Here is a 20177-nt window from a genome sequence, read left to right as displayed (position 1 = left end):
CAGTCTTTTCTTTACCTTATCTAAGTAAGTAAGTATATATATATATATATATATATATATAAATATATACTCTTTTGATCCTGTGAGGGAAATTTGGTCTCTGCATTTATCCCAATCCGTGAATTAGTGAAACACACTCAGCACACAGTGAACAAACAGTGAGGTGAAGCACACACTAATCCCGGCGCAGTGAGCTGCCTGCTACAACAGCGGCGCTCGGGGAGCAGTGAGGGGTTAGGTGCTTTGCTCAAGTGCACTTCAGCCGTTCCCACTGGTCGGGGCTCGAACCGGCAACCCTCCGGTTACAAGTCCGGAGTGCTAACCAGTGGGCCACGGCCATCTGTTCAACATTTATCAACAAAAAAGTCAGGGTTTATTGTGACTGATTAGCTTTCAGATACCAGTCAGGTCAGGAAAAAACAACAGAAAACATACCATAAAAATATATTGGTAAACTTTTGTAATATAATATATTCAAAGCTGTTTTTAAAATGGACAGCGTAATCTCACAGGTTCCCTTCATATTATGCCCAGGTTATATTGCACAATGACATTTTCATATTGCTTTCAACTGCTGACAGATGTGTTTGTGTTTATCCTGTTTCTCAATTGCATACATTCCCAAAACTATATATAAGGCTGTGAATCTGGATTAATGATTATTAAAAACACTGATGCTAGAGCAAGACATAAGTCAGAAGCATTATTCCTGCATTGCAACTAGCATTCTTGTATTAAATAAATAAAGAAATAAAAAATAGCTTGTGTTAGCTGACTCATGACTCACGGTTGCAACTCAAGCAGCGTCATATTATTTATTTGAAATATATTAGGCAGCTGAGTTAACTATTAATCAGGGGGAAACTTGTGGGCGCAGCTTCAGGGTGTTTCTCTGTGCCTCCTGACAGCAGTGATAAGAAATGCCCAGCAATTCACTCAAACCACATGGCTCACACTGATGATGTCATAGCTGAGCTGGGACAGCCCCTTCATTTCAGGAGAGAGAGAGAGAGAGGGAGAGATAGAGAGTGAGAGAAGCCTAAAAAGCACTCTCTCAGAGTGTGACAGAGAGAAGAAAACAAATGATCATCTTGCACTCTGATAGCCACTGAGAAACTGACTTCTGATCAATCAGAGTTCTGTGCAAAGCAGAAAGGGAAACTACCCAAACAAGACACGAAGAGAGGGAGGGAGAGAAGGGGCTAATTTATGGTCTAACTGTCTGGGTCTGTCTGCAAGGAGTGGCCCACAGTCGAACAGAAGGGAGACTGACCATCTCTGTTAACCATGGGCAAATCAGGTAAGGGTGATATCCAGCTTTTGACAAGTTTGTGGTGAGTGAGTGTTGCCTGTTTAGTGCAGATCCCATTTTCCATTGGGTGTGACTTTGTCTAGGTTGCTGAAGTTCTCCAACAGCTGCTGCCAGCTTGTTTCACTTTTACAATGTGGTTTTACTTCTGCAGCACACTCTTTCTCTCTGTATCTCGATCACTTTTTTACTCGGTTTTCTCTTGTAAATGTTTGGCACGCCTTTGTAAATCAACATTTCTTTTTTCTCTCTGGTTTTCTCCATGTCTGTTGTTCTATGTTTAGTTTGTATATTTCCATGCAATACTTAATTTTCCTTCCCCCTCTCTCTCTCTCGCATATAAATCATTTGTCAGGCCCTAAGGCTTGTGAGTGTGACTCAGTGTTTAATCTCGTATTATTTATTGTGTGTGTGTGTGTGTGCGTGCGCGTGCATGTGTGTGTGTGTGTGTGTGTGTGTGTGTGTAGGTCCGTATGTGTGTGTGTGTGTTTGCATGCTTGTGTTCATATGCCCATGATACCATGCAGTCAGTAGCATGACCTCAGTGTGATTCCCTCCGTACCATCCTGAATGAAAGATTAGTCCTCTGGGCTGTGTTCTTAGTGGGTGTTGTGGTTTAGATCATTAGAGTAGATTATGTTCAATCTTTCAGACACATGTGGAACTTTTACCTAATACAGTACTTTTGCTTTAAGTTTAATAACACAATATACTGTAAGGCCAGCCTCATTGCATATCTAAAGTCGGAGAAGGCCTCTCGCATTGACAAAAAGAGAGAAGGCCCTTTGTTATCAATTTGCCTCTATGTAGGTATATATTTGAAGTCAGAAGCTATTGTTTCAGTTGCCACATGCCCTTGGTTTTCGTCACCCTGCTGGGTACCCCACTCAGACCACACACATATATCTGGACTCTAACTGTATTTGTCAAATGAGAAATGATAACCTGTGTTTGGCATCATGTTAAAGGTTTCAATGTGAGAAATACAAGATTGTCAGTTGTAGAACAGTAAAGTTAATGCATATGATGTTTCTGTAACCTGGGATAATTTGTGCCCACTCTGGAGAAATAGGCCCACACCCCCTGCTCGCATGATAAGAGAAAACCCCTGGTGATTCGAAGGTCTCCAGATGTAATTGTCGTTTCCATGTAAATGTGGTTGGCTTCTCTGAGGTCTGGCCCTGCCTGGCCTCTTCTGGAGGAGGCCATTCCTCTGGCCTCTCTCTCTCTCTCTCTCTCTCTCTCCCCCTCTCTCTCTCTCTCTCTTTCTTTAGGGTTTATCTTATTTTCTTTATATTTTATGCACTGTTTTATCTGATATATTTGACATGTAACTTTGTTTTATTATTTGATAAGTTTATGCTAAAGTCTTGTTATTTGGTTAAAGTTACTTTGTACAATTAGCATCTAACTTGTTGAAGTGTATTCACCTCTGGGTTTACCTTTACCCTAAGTGATATTGGTTACATTTAAGTTTATGGTTTACTGGTTAATAAATAATAAATATTTCTTCTCGTATGCCATGCCACTACTTTGCTACAGCTGATAAACTACTTGGTAAATATTCGAGGTCCATTTCTTAATTTTATGAAGTCGGATGAATCTTAGTTTCTCGCAATATTTAGTCCTTACCCTTTTCTGTCCTAATGCTCAAGACACGTTTAAACCTTTCTCTTGGCCAACGCAATTCTCTTCCTGAGGTGCGTCTTGTTCCCTCTTACAATACTACATTGTCTCACACCAAATACTATATTATGTTCAAAGTATAGTGGATAACATCTGTGTTTTCAAACATCTTCATTTGACAGAAACTGGTACACTGTATCTCTACTAGTGTTTTGTGCTATATCACTCTCTCCTTTCCTCATCTGTATCCCTCTCTCCCTCCCTCTCTCCCTCCCTCTCTCTCTCTCTCTCTCCCTCCCTCTCTCTCTCTCTCTCTCTCTATCTATCTCACCTACAGCCTCTAAGGTGTTTGCTGAAGAGGTGCTGCACTCCCACAATGAGTACCGAAGGAAACACCAGGCCCCTCCCCTGAAACTCAGCAGCAAGCTCAGCCAAGAGGCCAGCAGGTGACGCTCTCCTGCCGTCTCTTAACGCTCTCTCCGCTTGATTGGATGCTGTCGAGTCCTGATTTATGCTCAGTGTTTAGAACAGAGCCCTGTCTTTACATTCGTTCATTTTGTCCATTTGTTTTTTGAGCATCTGAAAGCTTATGGATACAAATGAAACAGGGTGACGTTTGAAAAGGACCTTTCATTTTTTCCGTAAGAAAAGGGAGCATAAAATTTAGCTTCTAAATCTAGTACAATATGATACACTACAAACTTCAAAGTGTCAACACTTTTCTTCTAGTCTAGTAGTTTCCCATACTAACAATTGTTCTGCATTTTTGTTTGTCATAATTATATTCTGTACTATCTGACCATGTAATAGTTTGAGTTCTCCCTCTGTCCCTCTCCCATGTGTATGTCTCTGTGTGTGTAGGTATGCTGAGAGTCTGGCCAGTACGAGGATCCTGAAGCACAGTGTTGAGTCCAGCAAGGGGAGCTGTGGCGAGAACCTGGCCTGGGCTTCCTATGACCAGTCAGGTACTCTCAATCACACCTTGCACACTAATGCACAACCTCTATACACAAACTGACCTGGCTACACGTCATGCATAATTACTCTTTTTTCCCCAGTTCTTTCTCTCTTCTAATCAATCTCATTCTCAAGTTACAGTGTAGGCTCTCACTCACTTGCTCTCACACACACACTCATACATGTGTGTGGTAGAGAGAGGGCTGTTTGGACAAAACGGGGACACCACAGATATAAGCATGGCCTTTTCAGAGGCATTTCCATGGGTCCTTTACCAAATTATTTGGTGTCCCTGCTTACAATATTAACCTAGAACCTCATCTAAAATGACCCATTAAAGTAATGCTTTCATAATGTAGTAAATTGTAGTAAATACAGATGCACCTATCTCAGGTTGCATATTTAGGACCCAGTGAGACAACAAGAAATGGTGCTTTTGTCCAGCATGTCCTCAAAAAGTTGCTAAGCTACCTGACTACATACATACAGAGACAGAAAATGTCTCCTCTGTTCTCTTTCTCACTTCTGTCCTTCTTTCCCATAATCCTCTCCACTCTGCTTTTCCTTCTGTGAGACACCAGCTGGGACTCATTTGTGTGTGTGTGTGTGTGTGTGTGTGTGTGTGTGTGTGTGTGTGTGTGTGTGTGTGTGTGTCTGTGTGTGTGTGTGTGTGTGTGAGAGAGAGAGAGAGTGTATTCACTGAAGCTGTGAGTTGACTGAAGTTGATGACTTAACACTAAAGGAATGTCCGCCCTGTCTAGGGACATTTGTTATGTTGTTAAGGCAAGCAAGTTTAATGTTCGGCTCATATAATGGTTAGTTCAGTGCTGTAACCTGAACATATTACTGGCTTGTGTCCATTTACAATAACTTCCATTAAAAGTGAGTTGAGTGAGTTAATTTCCAATGTGGTATTGATTGTCACTAAAGTAGTGTGTGTGTGTGTGTGTGTGTGTGTGTCTGTGTCTGTGTCTGTGTCTGTGTCTGTGTCTGTGTCTGTGTCTGTGTCTGTGTCTGTGTGTGTGTGTGTGTGTGTGTGTGTGTGAATGTGTATGCTTTGGTATGTGGGTTTCTGTGTTTTCTAGGAAAAGATGTGTCTGATCGCTGGTATAATGAAGTGCAGCAATATAATTTTAACCGTCCTGGCTTTAACTCTGGAACTGGTAAGCATTTACGGTCATCATCCCCCCCCCCCCCCCCCCCCCCCCACACACACACACACACAAGGATGGTCAGTGTCTAGGCTCCAAAAACGTACTGCTTGAGTATGTATGTGGGTGCATGATTCACTGACACAATTGGCCATTCCTGTGCTTGCTGTCATCACGCTGACAACTCCTTCCGTCTGTGTCATCACCTCTGTGAAACTGTGGGGATGGAGGTTGGGCGGAGGGGGGGGGGGGGGTGGGGGGAGGGTGGGGGTGATGGAGGTTGGGGGGAGGGGGGGGAGTCTCTTCTCTGCTCCGCGCCACCCACCCATCCTGTGAGATGTGCTGTCATCATGCTCTAAATATTTATCTTGGCTGACATACTCTGCAGCCAGCGCCATCAAGGTTTATGTTGAAACATGCACACAGACAGAGAGAGAGAGAGAGAGAGAGAGAGAGAGCGAGAGCATTCTTCAATTCATTTCTACCCTTCTTGTCATTGTTAATATCTTTCACCTATGCCTATGCCTTCACCAATTCCGTTCAAACACAAAACACACACACACAGACTTATGTCTGCATCTGTACCCCCCATCCCCCCCCCCCCCCCCCCCACTCCATCTGCAACCCTGTACAGGTCACTTCACAGCGATGGTGTGGAAAAGCTCGCGCAAGATGGGCGTGGGAAAGGCCCAGGCGTCTGATGGCTCCACGTTTGTTGTGGCCCGCTACACCCCAGCCGGAAACATCATCAACCAGGGACATTTTGAGGCCAATGTGCTGGCCAATGTGCTGGCCGCCAGGAGCTGAAGAGAACACCAAGGGAGATCGAGGCAACAGGGGAGACAACGGAGAAAAAAGACACAAAACAAGTACAAGGGAGAAACGAGGAGGAGAGAAAGACGGCAGGACTTAGCAGGACTTAGCAGGTCAACAAGAATGCAGTCTGTGAGACCGTGGGTCCATGGACCCAAATCAGCCTGTGGTAAGCTGTGTTCATGGCAGAAGATAGAAGGCTTGAGGTTCACTCTTCAGACAAGTTCCGTGGTGCTGACTACCTACAAGGACATATACATACATTAGTGAATGAATGATTGACTTGAAATGACATGAAACACCCTGCACTCAGTATTATAACACAATCTGCATTTCATTCTTATCAAAAACCCTGAAAATCTGTATAACTGAACTGTGTGTCTCAAGAGTACAGGCAAACAACATTATCTTCTTTGAAATGACTGTTGATGAGAACTTGTTTTTACAATCATGACAAGTATTTTGCAAGTATTTTGAAAACTTGAATTAAGCATTACAAGATACTATTTCTCTGCAGGAGTGTTTGTTTGTATGTATGGAGATTTAAGTACTTAGACTGTTGCCACTTGATGTTGAATGTTCTAACATAAGCATTGCGCATTTAGCAGTGTTTTCTTTTTTGATTGGCACCTGCACAAAACATACACTATGTCACTGTTCTCACATTGTCACTGAACTTATTTAAAATGTAATCTGCAATTAAAAACTTGAATAAGACCATTGTGAACACCATGCACATCAAGCAAAAGTGTATTTCTAATGGTTACTCCCATGACTGAACAGAGTGAAAATCTCTTCTGATCAAAATCTGCAGAGACAGACAGACTGACTTTACAGAATCCATAAAAAAGGCCTTTTACAAATGCTAGCTGTATTCACATATTACATGTTGTCAGCAAGAAAATATGCCAGGATGCAGTCACATTTCTGCACTGTGACATACAGTATATTCATTTGATAAAACATATTCCCTGATTTAAGCTTAGTGGTTACTTTACCGACCCATGTGAAGGCCTTGTCCAGAAGAGGGCACTACTGAGTAGTCATTTTGACTGAGTCCTTGTTCTAGTGGGGACCTGCTATGACTGGCTTTTCATGAGCATACATCTTGCTATATCTTTGGTGAAGATTGCAGCAAAATACTGGCCAAAATACACATACACACACACACACACACACACACACACACACACACACACTTCCAATGGGGGTGATAGAAACAGATGTTCAAGGGTGAGTTACTGAGCTGAATACCTTTCCTAAAACATACTACTCTCCTTTAAAACAAGGGTGTATGTTTCATTTACTGTATTATCATGTTTTTTTTCATCTTTCAATGTTTGCCGCTGTAACATTCATCAATTAGAGGTATGTGCCTTTGCAGGGCATTTCCAGTGACATGCTGGCCATTTCCTGCTTTCCATTTCCTGCAGCATTACACTGCACACTCTAGAACCCCACCTGGGTGGTCAGCCGATATGTGGAGCACAGCTGGGTTTCAAGTGAGATCCTGTCAGTGGGTAGAGCCCCAATTAATATTGCTATTCTTTCACACAAGCGTATGTTACAGACCACTTGGAAGTGCAAACAATATCAGAATTTTGGTTCATTTGACCATCAGTTGACTTCGAAACAGGCGCCTTACTTTGGATAGACAATAGCAATACATCATTGGAGTGATTAATGTAGTAACTCAACATTTGGCACCTCCGATACGTCTAAAGACATCAAATACCACTTTATAGTTACCAAAATGATAGCCAAGGAGCCACAAGTGAACATACATGTATGGCTATGAAAAAGGTGCTTTCATACAAATAAACATGATAAAATACTTGTATAACCCTTGAGTCAGCTCCTTTTATGTGATCTCAATGGCAGTGCAACATAAGTTGCCTACAAATGCCCGTATGTTTGTGTGAAAGAATGATCTCCTATATCTGCAATCACATATAAAGATGTATAACACAGACACACACACACACACACTGTCAGGCACAATCATCAATGTCATACAAAATATACTCCTTTGAGTGTTTATATAATTTTATTTAGCAGGAAATGGGATCAGTAGGGGTGCAACATAGCAGCGATATGGGCCAAAGTGTAGCCAGCAGGCTCAGGCAGGGTCTCCTCCTCTCACATGGTCAGCTCCTGGACAGATAGAAAGGGATGGACACAGAGAGAGGGGGAGGGAGGGAGAGAGGGATGGACACAGAGAGAGGGGGAGAGAGGGAGGGAGGGAGAAAGGGATGGACACAGAGAGAGGGGGAGGGAGGGAGAAAGGGATGGACACAGAGAGAGGGGGAGAGAGGGAGGGAGGGAGAAAGGGATGGACACAGAGAGAGGGGGAGAGAGGGAGGGAGGGAGAAAGGGATGGACACAGAGAGAGGGGGAGAGAGGGAGGGAGGGAGAAAGGGATGGACACAGAGAGAGGGGGAGAGAGGGAGGGAGGGAGGGAGGGATGGACACAGAGAGAGGGGGAGAGGGAGGGAGGGAGGGAGAGGCAGATCAAGAGAGTGTCAGGGGAGGTACGAAGAGAAACAGGAAAGGAGAGGCATATGGCAATCGAGCTGACTATACGAGCCGTAGTTTGAGAGATGGCAAGTGACAGCAGGTGAAGTCAGTCAACAAGCAAACATGAACTAAAGCTAATTTAATAACTTTGATTATTACTTTAGCTAATTTAATACCATGACAATGATCCTAAGTGGGTTAGCGATATGCTCCAACAGACCACATTAAAAGCTTCAGTTTATGCATTAGGCATTTTACTAGTTGCCCAATGTTCCTCTTTGCCTTTCATTCAATATTAAGAATTAACACTAAATGATCTGTGTATACTGGTGCAAATTCAATGATTATACAAAGTAAAATTTCCCTGATGATGAAAAACTAATCACGTGTAAGAGTTTGCTCTCTCGAACAATAGCTGCAGTTCCTCACCATGATGGCGTTGACGATGTCGTTCTTGTTGTGGCGCAGTGCACGGACAGCTTTAGCGCGGGACACATTAGCTTGAGCCATCACCAGCTCAATGTCTCTCTGCTCCAGTCCTGCTTCATCCACCTGCAAAGGAAGAAAGAAAAGATGAAAGCAATAAGGAAAAGAAATCATCCACTATGGATACAGAGACGATGAGGTGTCAGGACATAGTGTATTAAGAGGTCATTTGAGTGGAGGAGATGGAACCACAATGAGGTGTTGCTATGGAGATGAGGGCTTGCTGGTGGGCCCGTTAATATGATGAGGTAGTGATGCAAGGTTGTGTAAGCATTGTAAGCAGTTGCTAAGATACACGGCCATGATGCCTGTCATGATAAGAAAACAGTTCCTGCTCGAACAAGCAGCTACTGGATCTGATGTCAGCATGATGTGGAACGGTTGCACGGTGACACAATAGCTGTGATAAGTGGTGATGGAGGTTGTAATGCTGTAATGGTGAGAGGGGACTGTTGCGGCTGTTCCCACCTCTTCCTCCTCGCTCTCCTCTTTGATGGTGAGGCTGGGGGGGACATCAGGGATGAGAGGAGATGGCTCCAGGGGCACCTTAAACTTCTCTGCAGCAGCCTTATGGACCTGCTGCGTCAGGTCCTCAATCTGCGAGGGGATGAGGGGAGCAAGGGGCACGAGGGAAGAAAGAAAAACAAGACAGAATGATGTGGGATTATCCATATCCACATATATGATACATTCATATATATATATATATAACCACAAAGAATTGTGGTGTACTGCAAAGTTTCACCTTAGCTTCTCCAAAGACAATGTAGATGTCAGAGGCAGGACTTTTGAAGACGTCAGGTCTGCTGATGACAAACAAGATGTTCTTGGACTTCCTGATGGTGATGCGGGTCACACCATGGATCTGTTTCAAGCCCAATTTAGACATGGCCTATAACGTAGAACGCACAGCATCATAAGCCCAGTTTGAATGTTCCAACAAAAGCATCTTTACTGTAAATATTATAGCAGAATAAGTTGTCACTCAAATTTACTCAGCTTACAATCTTATATAAAGATGTGTCGAGTGTTATACAATGAGAAAAGTTATTTTATCCAGCGTGTCTGCTTTCTAGTTTAAGCTCTCTCAGTTGCCATCATTTTTCTTCCACATTCAGTACCTGAAGGGATCTGCCTCACCTTGCGTGCTTTCTTTTCACTGCGACTCTGCTTTGCCTTGTTCAGATTCTCATCAGCAGGAGATGCAGAGGAACACTGAAAAATTAGAAGGGGGGAAAAAGAGAGGGAATTAGTAAGGAACTGTCAAACAGTGTCGGATAAAGAACAAGGGCAGAGATACTGAAGAGAAAGATAAAAAAGAAAGTGAGGGGGAAGAGAGAAAAAGAAAAAGGACAGCAATGCAGAGTCAGATATTAATCATGGATGACAGAGGACTCAGATTGGATGATAGAGGTGTTTACTCGAGCTTGAACTTGAATGTACTCTGCCTAATGCCTCTGATTGGAACGGATCCCAATCGCCAGGCCATGCAGAGGCATTACATCACACACGAAATGGTTCCCTGAAAAGACATGGACCAAATGCCAATTCTGGTAAGAGGCTTTTACTAACCCTCTCTAGGGAGCATGTATCCCTCATGCAGCCTACGGTCCTGTCTGTACATCTATATGCCACAATGGGAATTATAAGATACATTGATGCATCAATTTCCAGTCAACATTTTGAGACTTTTCTTATTTTTCCTCTGACTTATGTAGTTTGTTGGATGCCCAGCATGTGTCTGCATTCCCCAATACCCTCTCATGTTTGTTGCCCCACTGTGATTTCTTCACTACCCAAGGCATTACATTTTTTTTTATCAGTTTATTGTTTGAATTATTGTCTTTATTTTTTATTTTTTCATTATTTGTTAAACCACAAACAGTGAAACTGAAGTAAAACAAAACACTGGTTCTCCGGAAAAGTGGCCTACAAACAAGCTTCTTCTCTACATCAATCCCAAAACTGTAAATCATGCAAGTGCGATTAAGTTAAACATATGGGAAGCTGGACATCCTCCCTGAAATATATACCTTCTCACTTACATCTGAGCGACCTCTATTTGGGTAGGAAATGTGAAAACACTATTCAAGATTAGATACAATAAGATAATCCTTTCATTGTCTCACAGTCGAGATATTTACATTGTTACAGCAGCAAAAGTGACAGCAATGCACATGGAATCATTACAACCTTTCAACAACAACAACAACAACAACAACAACAACAACAACAACAACAACAACAACAACAACAACAACAACAACAACAACATCAACATCAACAACAACATCAGCAAGGTTGCCCCTACTGCAAAATACTTGGACGTGTACATGACCATGTGCATTTGCATGTACAACAACAACCACAACAACAACAGGGTTGTTTCTTTCTTGTGGGAGGATACATGAAGCACCATGTAGATGCTCACCTGTGGATCCGATGGTCTGAGTAGTGCCCCATCTGGCTCCTCCAGCCCTGGAACCGAGGCATCACTGTCCGAGTCATTACAGGAACCCACTGGAGGAAGGAGAGGAGAAGGGATGTTAAAGAACAGAGGAAACCAACTAGAATTTATAGGAAGTGTGTCACAATTCAAGATATATACAATAGGCCTACATGTTATTAAAGTTGGTTCATTATTGAGTAAATTAAGAGATACCGCTAGGCATGCAGAGATGCCAAGCTTGGAGACCACTTACAATTGTTTCTGAAAGACACATCCATGGAGTCTGAATACTTGTCATTGTAACTGAGCGTGCAGCCAGTCTGTCTGTATTTCTCTTTGTCTGGCAGATGTGTGACATGTGCTGAAGACTGAGGGGCGGCACTGGATGGTAGATGGGTCTTCTGATTGGACGAAGTAGACTGTATGGGAGTGAAGCTCTTTTTCTTGTATCCTGGAGTATGACTGGGTAAATCATCAGTGCCATCTGTGGAGATGATGCTGTTTTTAACTGCATCTGTAAATGACCAGTAAAATATTCACAAAGCGTCCAACAAAAGAATCACATATATATAGATAATCATGGATGCACAGTGAATTTAAAGATTCAAACAGGTTTACTGACAATTACAGGACTTCAGATAAGGCTTGTTATCTTTGGATGCTAGGATCTCAGTGTCATAGACTAATAAGGACAAGGTCTTACAATCCCAAGACACACACTCACACAAAAACAAATGAACACACTTACCTTTCCCGTGACTTTTTGCGGACTGTAGAGTAATCAGCTCTGCTTTCCCCTGCCCCTCTTTAAGGCTTTCCTGGACTGGAAACGATATGGTCTCACTGGTAGAGGAGACTGAAGGAGGGGTACGGGATACCAAAGACTGTTTTTTTGCTTTTGAGCTACGGATCTTTGGCTGGGACTCTTGAATAGCAGTGTACAGATCTTCTTCTAGGTCGTCCAATGAGATGCAGGGAGATGACGAGGAGGCAGTAGGGATGGACTGTGGAGGGGCTGGGGAACCTAGAGATGGTGTTGAAATGAGAAGGCTCGCACTAGAGGATTGGACACTCTCAATGTGGTTGTCATTAATGTCTCTTGTGCTTCTCATTGGACATGCTACTTCTGGGGTTGCCTCTAATGTGTCACTAGTAAGGACTTCCCTTTCTGACGACTGCATCTGTGCTTCTATCGAGGAGGCTTCTGGGCTGGGGCTTTGCTTTTGAAGCAAGGGTTGCCTTTCATTTTCAAGACAAGATTCCACAACTGCAGCTGAAATGGTCTGCTCTGACCTACTGCTTTCTAATGTTGTAAGTCTGCTCCTCCCAGTGTCAGGTTCCTCCTCTTTGGCTGAGGTGGCCTCATTAGCATCTGTTTGCTTTGTGACACAGTTGTCATGTACTTCTATTTTGTCATCATGCTCTGTATGTTCCATTTCATCAAGGTTTGTTGGCTCCTTGTCCTCGGTACTCTTTTCATCCTGTAGGATGACAGAGTCTCTCGTAGCTGTGTCTCCCATCATGCTTAGCTCCTCAGCAGACTCCTTATTTGAATCTGGTTTCTGAACAGCTGTCACCTCCTGCTCAATATGAAGTTGACTACATGTTCGACTCTCAGAGCACCCTTCACCTTTTATGTTTTCTTCATTGCCATGATTGGAACCAGGTTGTTTGCCAAATTGATTTTGTTTGGCCTCTGTTCTCTCTGTCTGAGACATGACCAAATCATGTGCAACTGTTTCTGTAATAGCTTCCTGTTTAGGAGATTCTTTTCCTGTGCACTCCTCATCAGAACTCTTCCCTGAGATTTGCACATCTCCCATGTCATCCTGTTCCCTAAAGGCCACAATATTCTTTGGTGTGTCGATTTGTCTGCCAACATCCACTCCTCCTCCGTGTTCCTTGGCTTCGCTTCTGGCACTGACAGTCTGAGAATCTTCCGATGTGCTGACAGTCAGTGTTTGTTCTTCTGCTGGGGACTTCTGGGTGGTGCTGGTTGATGCATCCTTGCTCTCTGCATCAATGATATTTGATGAAGGTGCTTCAGGCTTCCTGTCAATTGATTTCTTTTTGGGCTTGAAGTTGCCAAACGAACCTCCAGTTAATGAGAAGACCATGTCCTTTTCTTGCACAATAGGTTTACTCTCTGTCTGGATAACATGTCTGGTCATGTCAGCGTTTTGGTCCATGGAAACATTCAAATTGTTGGATGTGTCTGAGGTGTCAAGTGGCTTCTCAACCTCAGGCACATCTGGGGATGCTGACAGAGGAGTTGTGGGTAAATTCTCTGTTTTTTCATCGTTGACTCCAGCACCATCTATGCATAAAGTCTGAATGGAGGAAGTTTCAGATGCTTTATCATTGTCTGGCAGTGCCTCCTCTGCAGGTATATTTAGGGTTGTTGCCTCTTCTGCAGATAACTTTGAAACAAATTCCTCCCCCGCAATATTTAATTCTGAGTGTGTTTCCTCTTTCAGCACATCATCTGAAAGAATGTTGAATTCCAGACATTTAGGCTTTGTACTGGATAACAACAGCATATCTGACTTTTCTGTGTAGCCTGCTGCGTCCTCTGTGTCTTTGTTGGATTGGTATGTTGTAAGGGAGCTTCTGTCCTGATTTTGAAGGTTGTTGATGTCATCCTCTGGAAACTGAGAGCTTCCGCCTTCCCCACCTCCTGCCTCTGACAGGTCCTCAATGGACTTCCAGCTAGCCAGATTAGACTCCAGAGCACCAACATCAACATCTGTCATTTTCTCAGGCAGATCAGACAGACTGAGGTTGTCGTCTCCATCTCCAGTACTATCACAACTTGTCTTGGTAGTCAAAGAATTGGTGACTTCACACATCAGTACATTTTCTGCATCGAAATCACAGCACTCATTCAGTGATAATGCCGCCCCTGGAGTCCATGTTGTTGGGTGGTGTTCCTCCTTGGATATGTTGCTGTCCGAGTTCTCCTTCTTGGGTGAAATCGTGAGAATGCTGTAAGGTGAGCCCGACAGGTTGAGTGGGTCCAGACTAAAGTCATCTGCACCTGGCTGATTCTCTGAAAGGTTGTCCTGGTCAAGAAAACGCTCGGTTGGTGAGACATCGGCAGGCGTCAGATTGTCAGGGAAGTCAGAAAGCTCTGGGTAGGCACACACTGGGATATTGCTGGGACTGCAGTCATCTTTGGGATAGGCCAGCAACGGGACCCCTTTATTGAGGTCATTTGTGGCAGTCTCATCCAGGGGGATTTCAATTGGCTCAATGTTGCCGTTTTGATTATCAAGCTCCAGATCCATATTGAAATTAGTCTCATATCCCAGATCAGCTGCAGCAGCACCGAGGAGGCAGGGATCCAGCTTGCTGATGCTGTCAGCAGACTCCTGGATTGGTTCTGTGGGGAGTAGGTTTTCATCGATTGCAGTGAATTTTGCTGACTGCAACTCATCTGTCTGTGAAAGTTGCAAACCACTGTCCTCAGCTATTTTGTTGCCCATGTCTGTTGAGGGCTCATCTGACAAACTACTGTCTTTGCAGTCATTTTGTTTTGTTTCTTCTACAGGTGGTTGCATCTCCAATGGGGTGGCAGTTGAGTGTTCATTCTCTTCTGGGTGCATCTCCAACTGTTTGGTGTCAGGCAGAAACTGAGACTCAACACTGTTGTCTACTGGAGTTTGACTTTCCTTAGCAGGAGGGGGATCTGAGGACCCAGAGGATATCTCCATTTCGCTTTCACTCCCAGAGGATTCTGGGCGTGCATGGGCCGCAGCTACATCCTGCACAGGGTCATCTGGTCCGGGGAAGCTCTGGGCAAGTTCAGCATGCCTCTCTGTGCTGTACAGCTTTTCGTCCTCATCTCCGTTGTACGAGGCAGAATCCACTGACTCTTCAGTGTCATCTTGGTAGGCGAAGGACTCATCCACACCCTCGTTAATGGAATTCTCTGAGAGCGAGTTCAGGAATGATGCAGACGTGTCCTCCTCGGCAGGATCCTCAACCCCCTTCGCATCCTCTGGTGACACTCCTGTGGCCTCCTCTACCTCCACCACATTTTCCCCTTCCTCTTCCGCATCTTCTTCATCTTCACCGTCGTCCTCATCATCATCATCCACATCTCCCTCATCCTCCCCGGCCGCATAAGCATCAACATCATTCGCAGGCTCATCCTCGGTCGGGAAGAGAGTGATCTCCATGGCGTCAGCCTGGAAGATCAAACTGGCGTGTGGAGGCAGCATGGAGGCCAGGATCATTCCATCTCCGCATGGCCCATCGTCATGGGAGCATCCGTGGTAGTGTAGAGAGGGTGAGTTCATATCTCCATACAGGCTGTTGTTATCCGTGTCAGACACCTCTGATGAGCAAGTAGCAGGAGTCATGCTGCCTGTGTCCGCAGTAACGGGGATGGCGCCCATTGCCAAATGCTGCAAAAAGGGGAGAGAGGAAACCATCGCCGGACCAAAGTCCTCCTCGGGGCTAAGGGGAGCGTCATGCCTCGCAAAGTGTTCAGAGACACATGCATTCAGGTCAAACTCCAGATCTGCGTCGGGGTCATCATGATCATCTTCCCTGGGCACCTGGGGCTTCTCAGCAGCCCCTTGGCTTTCTGTAGGCACTGCAGAAACCTCACGATAATCCTGTTCCTTCTCCCCTTGCGAGTCTGTGCTCCTTTCATTGCAGCTTCTGTGTGGAGGTGAGACCTCTTCAGTCATCCACTGAGCTTGACATTCTCCTTCCTCGTCTTCCTCCAACCCAAAGAACAGGGCCCCAGGAGGCTTGCTCCTGGCGTCTACCTTTGAGACGCTGGCGCTGGTGTGGTCCTCTCCCATTTCGTCGCCGATCTCTGACAGCGAGCCCACGTAGCAGGCAGGTGCCTCCTGCAGCTCGGCCTCCGCGATCAAATTTGGCGAGCAGGAGTGGGAGGTGCTGGATGTGTAGGAGGATGTCCAGCTGCCCCCTTCGGCTGTGATGTAGGACCCAGAGGGGGACGTGGGAGGCGAGCACAGGTCAGAGGACTCATCTGTGGGGGACGCGGGTCCTGAACTGAGGGACCCGGGCTGCCACTGGTTCCTCAGGTGCGAGCAGTAGGCCATCTTAATAGGCGTGGACGGAGCCGTGTAGTAGCGGTCGGGGTCCAGGCCGGGGAGCATGCCGACTCGTTGCGGGTCAACTGCATAGGAAGGTTCAGAAAAGGATAAGGAAGGCACTTCACCCTGAGACAGAGACAGAGACAGAGCCTCCACCTGCTCCTCCAGCAGGGGACCACCACTGCAATCTGTTGATCCCACACCCTCAGATTCCTTTGGCTCGAGGACAGGGCACTCCAGGAGCTGTGCTGTGGCCTCACACTCCTCCTCTGGTGTTGGAGTCGCGCTCTCTCTGCGGTCCCGGACGTTGCTTTCTTGACCAGTGTCCAGACCGGCCTCTTCGCCCTCCTTCACCTGGCAGTCAAAAATAACTGTGGAGGTTGGGGTGGATGCGGCATCCTTACTCGCCAGCTCTTTCACAGACGCCGTCAGCTGTGACGGAAGAGGTGCTTCTTGCTTGTCCATGTTCCTCAGCAGGGTTTCCTGTCCCATGACCACGCGACTGTCCATGCTCTCTGGCTCCTGGTAGTCACTCTCAATCTCCGCTCCCATCAGCACTTTTATTCTCTCCATCTTGACCGGTCCGCGCCGGCAGGGGCCTTTGCCAAAATTGCCGGTCAGGCGGCCCACGGTTCCGCGCCGGCCGTCGGAGTCGAAGCTAGCCCCCTCGGGCTGCGGGCGGGGGGCGCTGGTGTTGGGTTTTGCCATGACCAGCCGGGGTCCGAAGGGGCTGTACTGAGGCAACGTGAGCTGTGGAGATGTGCTGGGGGAAGGGGTGGAGCCACTGTCAGTGGGCGTGGAGCTGCTGTCAGTAGGGGTGGAGCTTGAAGAGCTGGAGGCATTTCTGGTCTTGTCTGAAAAACATAGAGAAGAGAAAGAGAGAAAAAAAAGACATTACATGACATATCACTGTGAATTGTTTAGATGCTAATAACAAAAATAAACTCCTGCTGTGGAGAGTGTGGGTTGTTAATATATTCTGACATACGTGACCTATAGCTCTGTAAATATTCTTGTCTTCAATTTTCAAAGCAAGTGCTAACTGTTATCTTACTGCTAACTGCATCAACAAACCTCACCCTGGGATACCGCCCGACACATTGATGCTCACCTCAAAATGTCATCTAAATGTCACCTATAAAATATTCACCTTCATTCACCAGTTCATCTCTACAAATAGACCCTCAGTCACATTGGATCACGGTGTTGTCATGAAGTAAAAGCATTATAAATAAGAACTTAACCTAAGTTTGTATGTGTGTGTGTGTGTGTGTGTGTGTGTGTGTGTGTGTGTGTGTGTGGGTTTGGGAGTCTTGGGCATGTGCACAAACTTGTCTTGCACGGACTGCAACTGTGTGGACTAAGCAAGCCAATTGCGAAAAAGTACTGCTCCATTTCTGCAATAATAGGTAGTTTATCCATCTGGAAGCGACAATGCCATATTTACCCATAACCATGCACTGCAGTTCAGAATGAAAATAGCACAATGCATTCTGTGTTTGATCAGACCTGCCTAAGTGTGTAACACACTTTCTTCAATGTTTGGATCTGTGAATCTTCCCCTGTGTTAAGGTCCAAATAAAAGCATTAACATGTGTGTGTGTGTGTGTGTGTGTGTGTGTGTGTGCGTGTGTGTCCATGCACATCCTGTGAAATTGGTATTGCCGTTAGCTAAAGAAGACGACAGACAGGCGATACTCTAGCTGCTAACTATCTTAATTAGTATCTCTGTCCCTGTCTTTTCCTGCTCAGTCTGTCCGCCAACCAGGGCTTATTGCTTGCTTTACCCCTCCTCATCCCATCCCTTGAAATAGAGCTGCAATTACCTTCTGAGGTCATGTGTGAGCACTTGTATGTGGAATTTGCAATATTAAAGGGACACCAGGCAACGTTTTTGTGTTAATTACTCATCTTCATAAGTCGGTATATGGTTAAATGACCCATTACAGGGCGAATGAAGACTCTCTCGCCCGCCCCTACTGCCTGTAGGAAGAATATCCCGCTTGCAAGTTCAGTGTATCGTACCCGCCGACCGAAGCAGGATCAGTTTACATCCTGCATCCACAGCACAGAGGCAGGCTAACGAAACGCTAGCGATTGTTGCAAACGTGTGTATAATGGCAGAGCCGGCGAAGAAGCAGCAAAAACCCTTGACAGAAGACGTAAAGAAAAGGAAAAGAGCTTCCGACCGAGCGAGGGGGAGTTTCGTAGAGAAAAAGCATCAGGCTTGCCTGGTGTCCCTTTAAAGAGAGAAAGAGAGAGAGAGAGAGAGAGAGAGAGAGAGAGAGAGAGAGAGAGAGAGAGAGAGAGTGTGTGTGTGTGTGTGTGTGTGTGTGTGTGTTGTAGGCACATAGTCGCCTGGTCCCCCAGCTTAGTGGGATAAACAGCAAAGTTGTCCTAATGTCTGAGGGGTAATTGGATGGCTGTTGGTGAGGAGAGAGCTGTTTCAGCATGGGGATAAAACTCAGACTGACAGACTAGATTCTGCAGGGCCAGACATACTCAGCAGAAAGCACGCACACACACACATACACACACACACACACACACACACACACACACACACACACACACACACACACACACACCCAGCATTAATGATAGTGGGAAGGAACGGGCGAAGCAGAGTGAGCGAGCATTACATAAATAAATGTGATAAACAAGGGGCCCATGGAGATCTCTGCGAGATAGAGAGCACATTACTTCCCATAAACGAAATGAATGAACATACAGTCAACATATATTTAAAAATGTATATACTACATACCAACCAGTACAGTACATACAGTATACACATATTTGTGCAGTGACAGAAAGGAGTGTTTGAGTGAGTGGTCACAGCAGCGAATGAGGGACCCCGATTGTGTCACCTAGTCAGTAATCTAACACCAGTGTGACATGACTCTATGGAGGTGATAATTACATGTCATTACATTCACGTCAGACCACCAGACCACTAAAAGCCTCATGTGAAAAGACATTCAGTCCTATGGGGCTGTGACTTACAGCAGCGCTTTATCTAACCCAGTGACATGACATAATTGCTGAGAAGTCCAGTACCATACATTATTATATATCTGTACTCTTCTACATATTTTTTTTTCTGTCAGTACCTCCCTGCCTATTATGCAGCCCAACCACGTACCTATGCTATGCGTACTTATTTGAGCTAGAATTCTAATACAATATGGATCATACATCTGCAGCAGGAGTGACCATGTAGACCAAAAGGAAACCTAGAGTAGCTTGTTCCATATAACAACCAAAAAAGTGTTTCATGATTTCTATAAGACAGATACAATTTAAATATTGTCGCTGTACTGTATTTGTACAAATGAATACAACAGAACACATTCTACTATTGACATCATTTGTCCAATGATGGACAATCTATCGAACTGAAGATATCTGACACAATGAGGTCACTGGTGGTATGAAGGGTAAAAATGAGACCTGACGCCACGTCTTGCGCTGTGCCAAGCCAGACACAACAGAGTGAGTATAACAACACAGATATGACCCCGTTTCCTCTGCAAGGAAATGTAGACCACTGTCGATGAAGCCAGTGTAGACCTCTATGATGCCTGGGTTACACGCACCACAGGTTATGTCCTAGTAGGCCTAGGCTTATTTTGAATTTGTTAATTGTTCATTTGATAGAAAAAAACAACAAAAAAATACCGGACATATTACAAGTAACCCTTAGAGGTTGGTGATGGTGAACATCCACTTGTAAATCCCTGCCTCTCTCTCTCTCTCTTTCTCTTTCTCTTTCTCTTTCTCTTTCTCTTTCTCTT

At 45.0% G+C, this 20177-nt stretch overlaps 2 protein-coding genes across 2 annotated transcripts in view; one reads left to right on the top strand and one right to left on the bottom strand.

Annotated features, from left to right (window-relative positions):
• The first annotated feature begins 78 nt into the window (after positions 1-78).
• glipr2l (GLI pathogenesis-related 2, like) lies at positions 79-5850 on the top strand. The gene is made up of 5 exons (XM_076279611.1): positions 79-1300; positions 3273-3381; positions 3797-3900; positions 4978-5055; positions 5678-5850. The coding sequence occupies exons 1-5, from the start codon at positions 1288-1290 to the stop codon at positions 5848-5850; spliced, it is 477 nt and encodes a 158-aa protein (XP_076135726.1). The 5' UTR covers positions 79-1287.
• A 2047-nt stretch (positions 5851-7897) lies between these two features.
• nacad (NAC alpha domain containing) overlaps positions 7898-20177 on the bottom strand; it is a 17416-nt gene continuing 5136 nt past the window's right edge. Inside the window, exons 2-9 of the mRNA XM_076279853.1 lie at positions 12057-17234; positions 11562-11822; positions 11291-11379; positions 10000-10074; positions 9605-9751; positions 9328-9456; positions 8803-8925; positions 7898-8010 (exon numbers count right to left, since the gene is read on the bottom strand). Coding sequence (XP_076135968.1) covers positions 7996-8010; positions 8803-8925; positions 9328-9456; positions 9605-9751; positions 10000-10074; positions 11291-11379; positions 11562-11822; positions 12057-17234 — 6017 coding nt within the window. The 3' untranslated portion in view covers positions 7898-7995. The remainder of the gene's footprint in view (positions 8011-8802; positions 8926-9327; positions 9457-9604; positions 9752-9999; positions 10075-11290; positions 11380-11561; positions 11823-12056; positions 17235-20177) is intronic.

Source organism: Alosa pseudoharengus, unplaced genomic scaffold (assembly GCF_046254945.1).
Source record: "Alosa pseudoharengus isolate Yale_2024_CS ecotype anadromous, Long Island Sound unplaced genomic scaffold, YU_APseudo_1.1 YU_APseudo_1.1_scf_12, whole genome shotgun sequence".
NCBI lineage: Eukaryota > Metazoa > Chordata > Actinopteri > Clupeiformes > Clupeidae > Alosa > Alosa pseudoharengus.
This window is presented reverse-complemented; position numbering and strand designations above follow the sequence as displayed.

What these genes read in the sequence shown, in the direction of transcription:
- glipr2l (XM_076279611.1), top strand. An exon ending in GGCTTCCTATGACCAGTCAG is followed by an intron (nt 3,901 to 4,977) that starts GTACTCTCAATC and finishes TGTGTTTTCTAG; the next exon opens with GAAAAGATGTGTCTGATCGC. An exon ending in TGGCTTTAACTCTGGAACTG is followed by an intron (nt 5,056 to 5,677) that starts GTAAGCATTTAC and finishes AACCCTGTACAG; the next exon opens with GTCACTTCACAGCGATGGTG.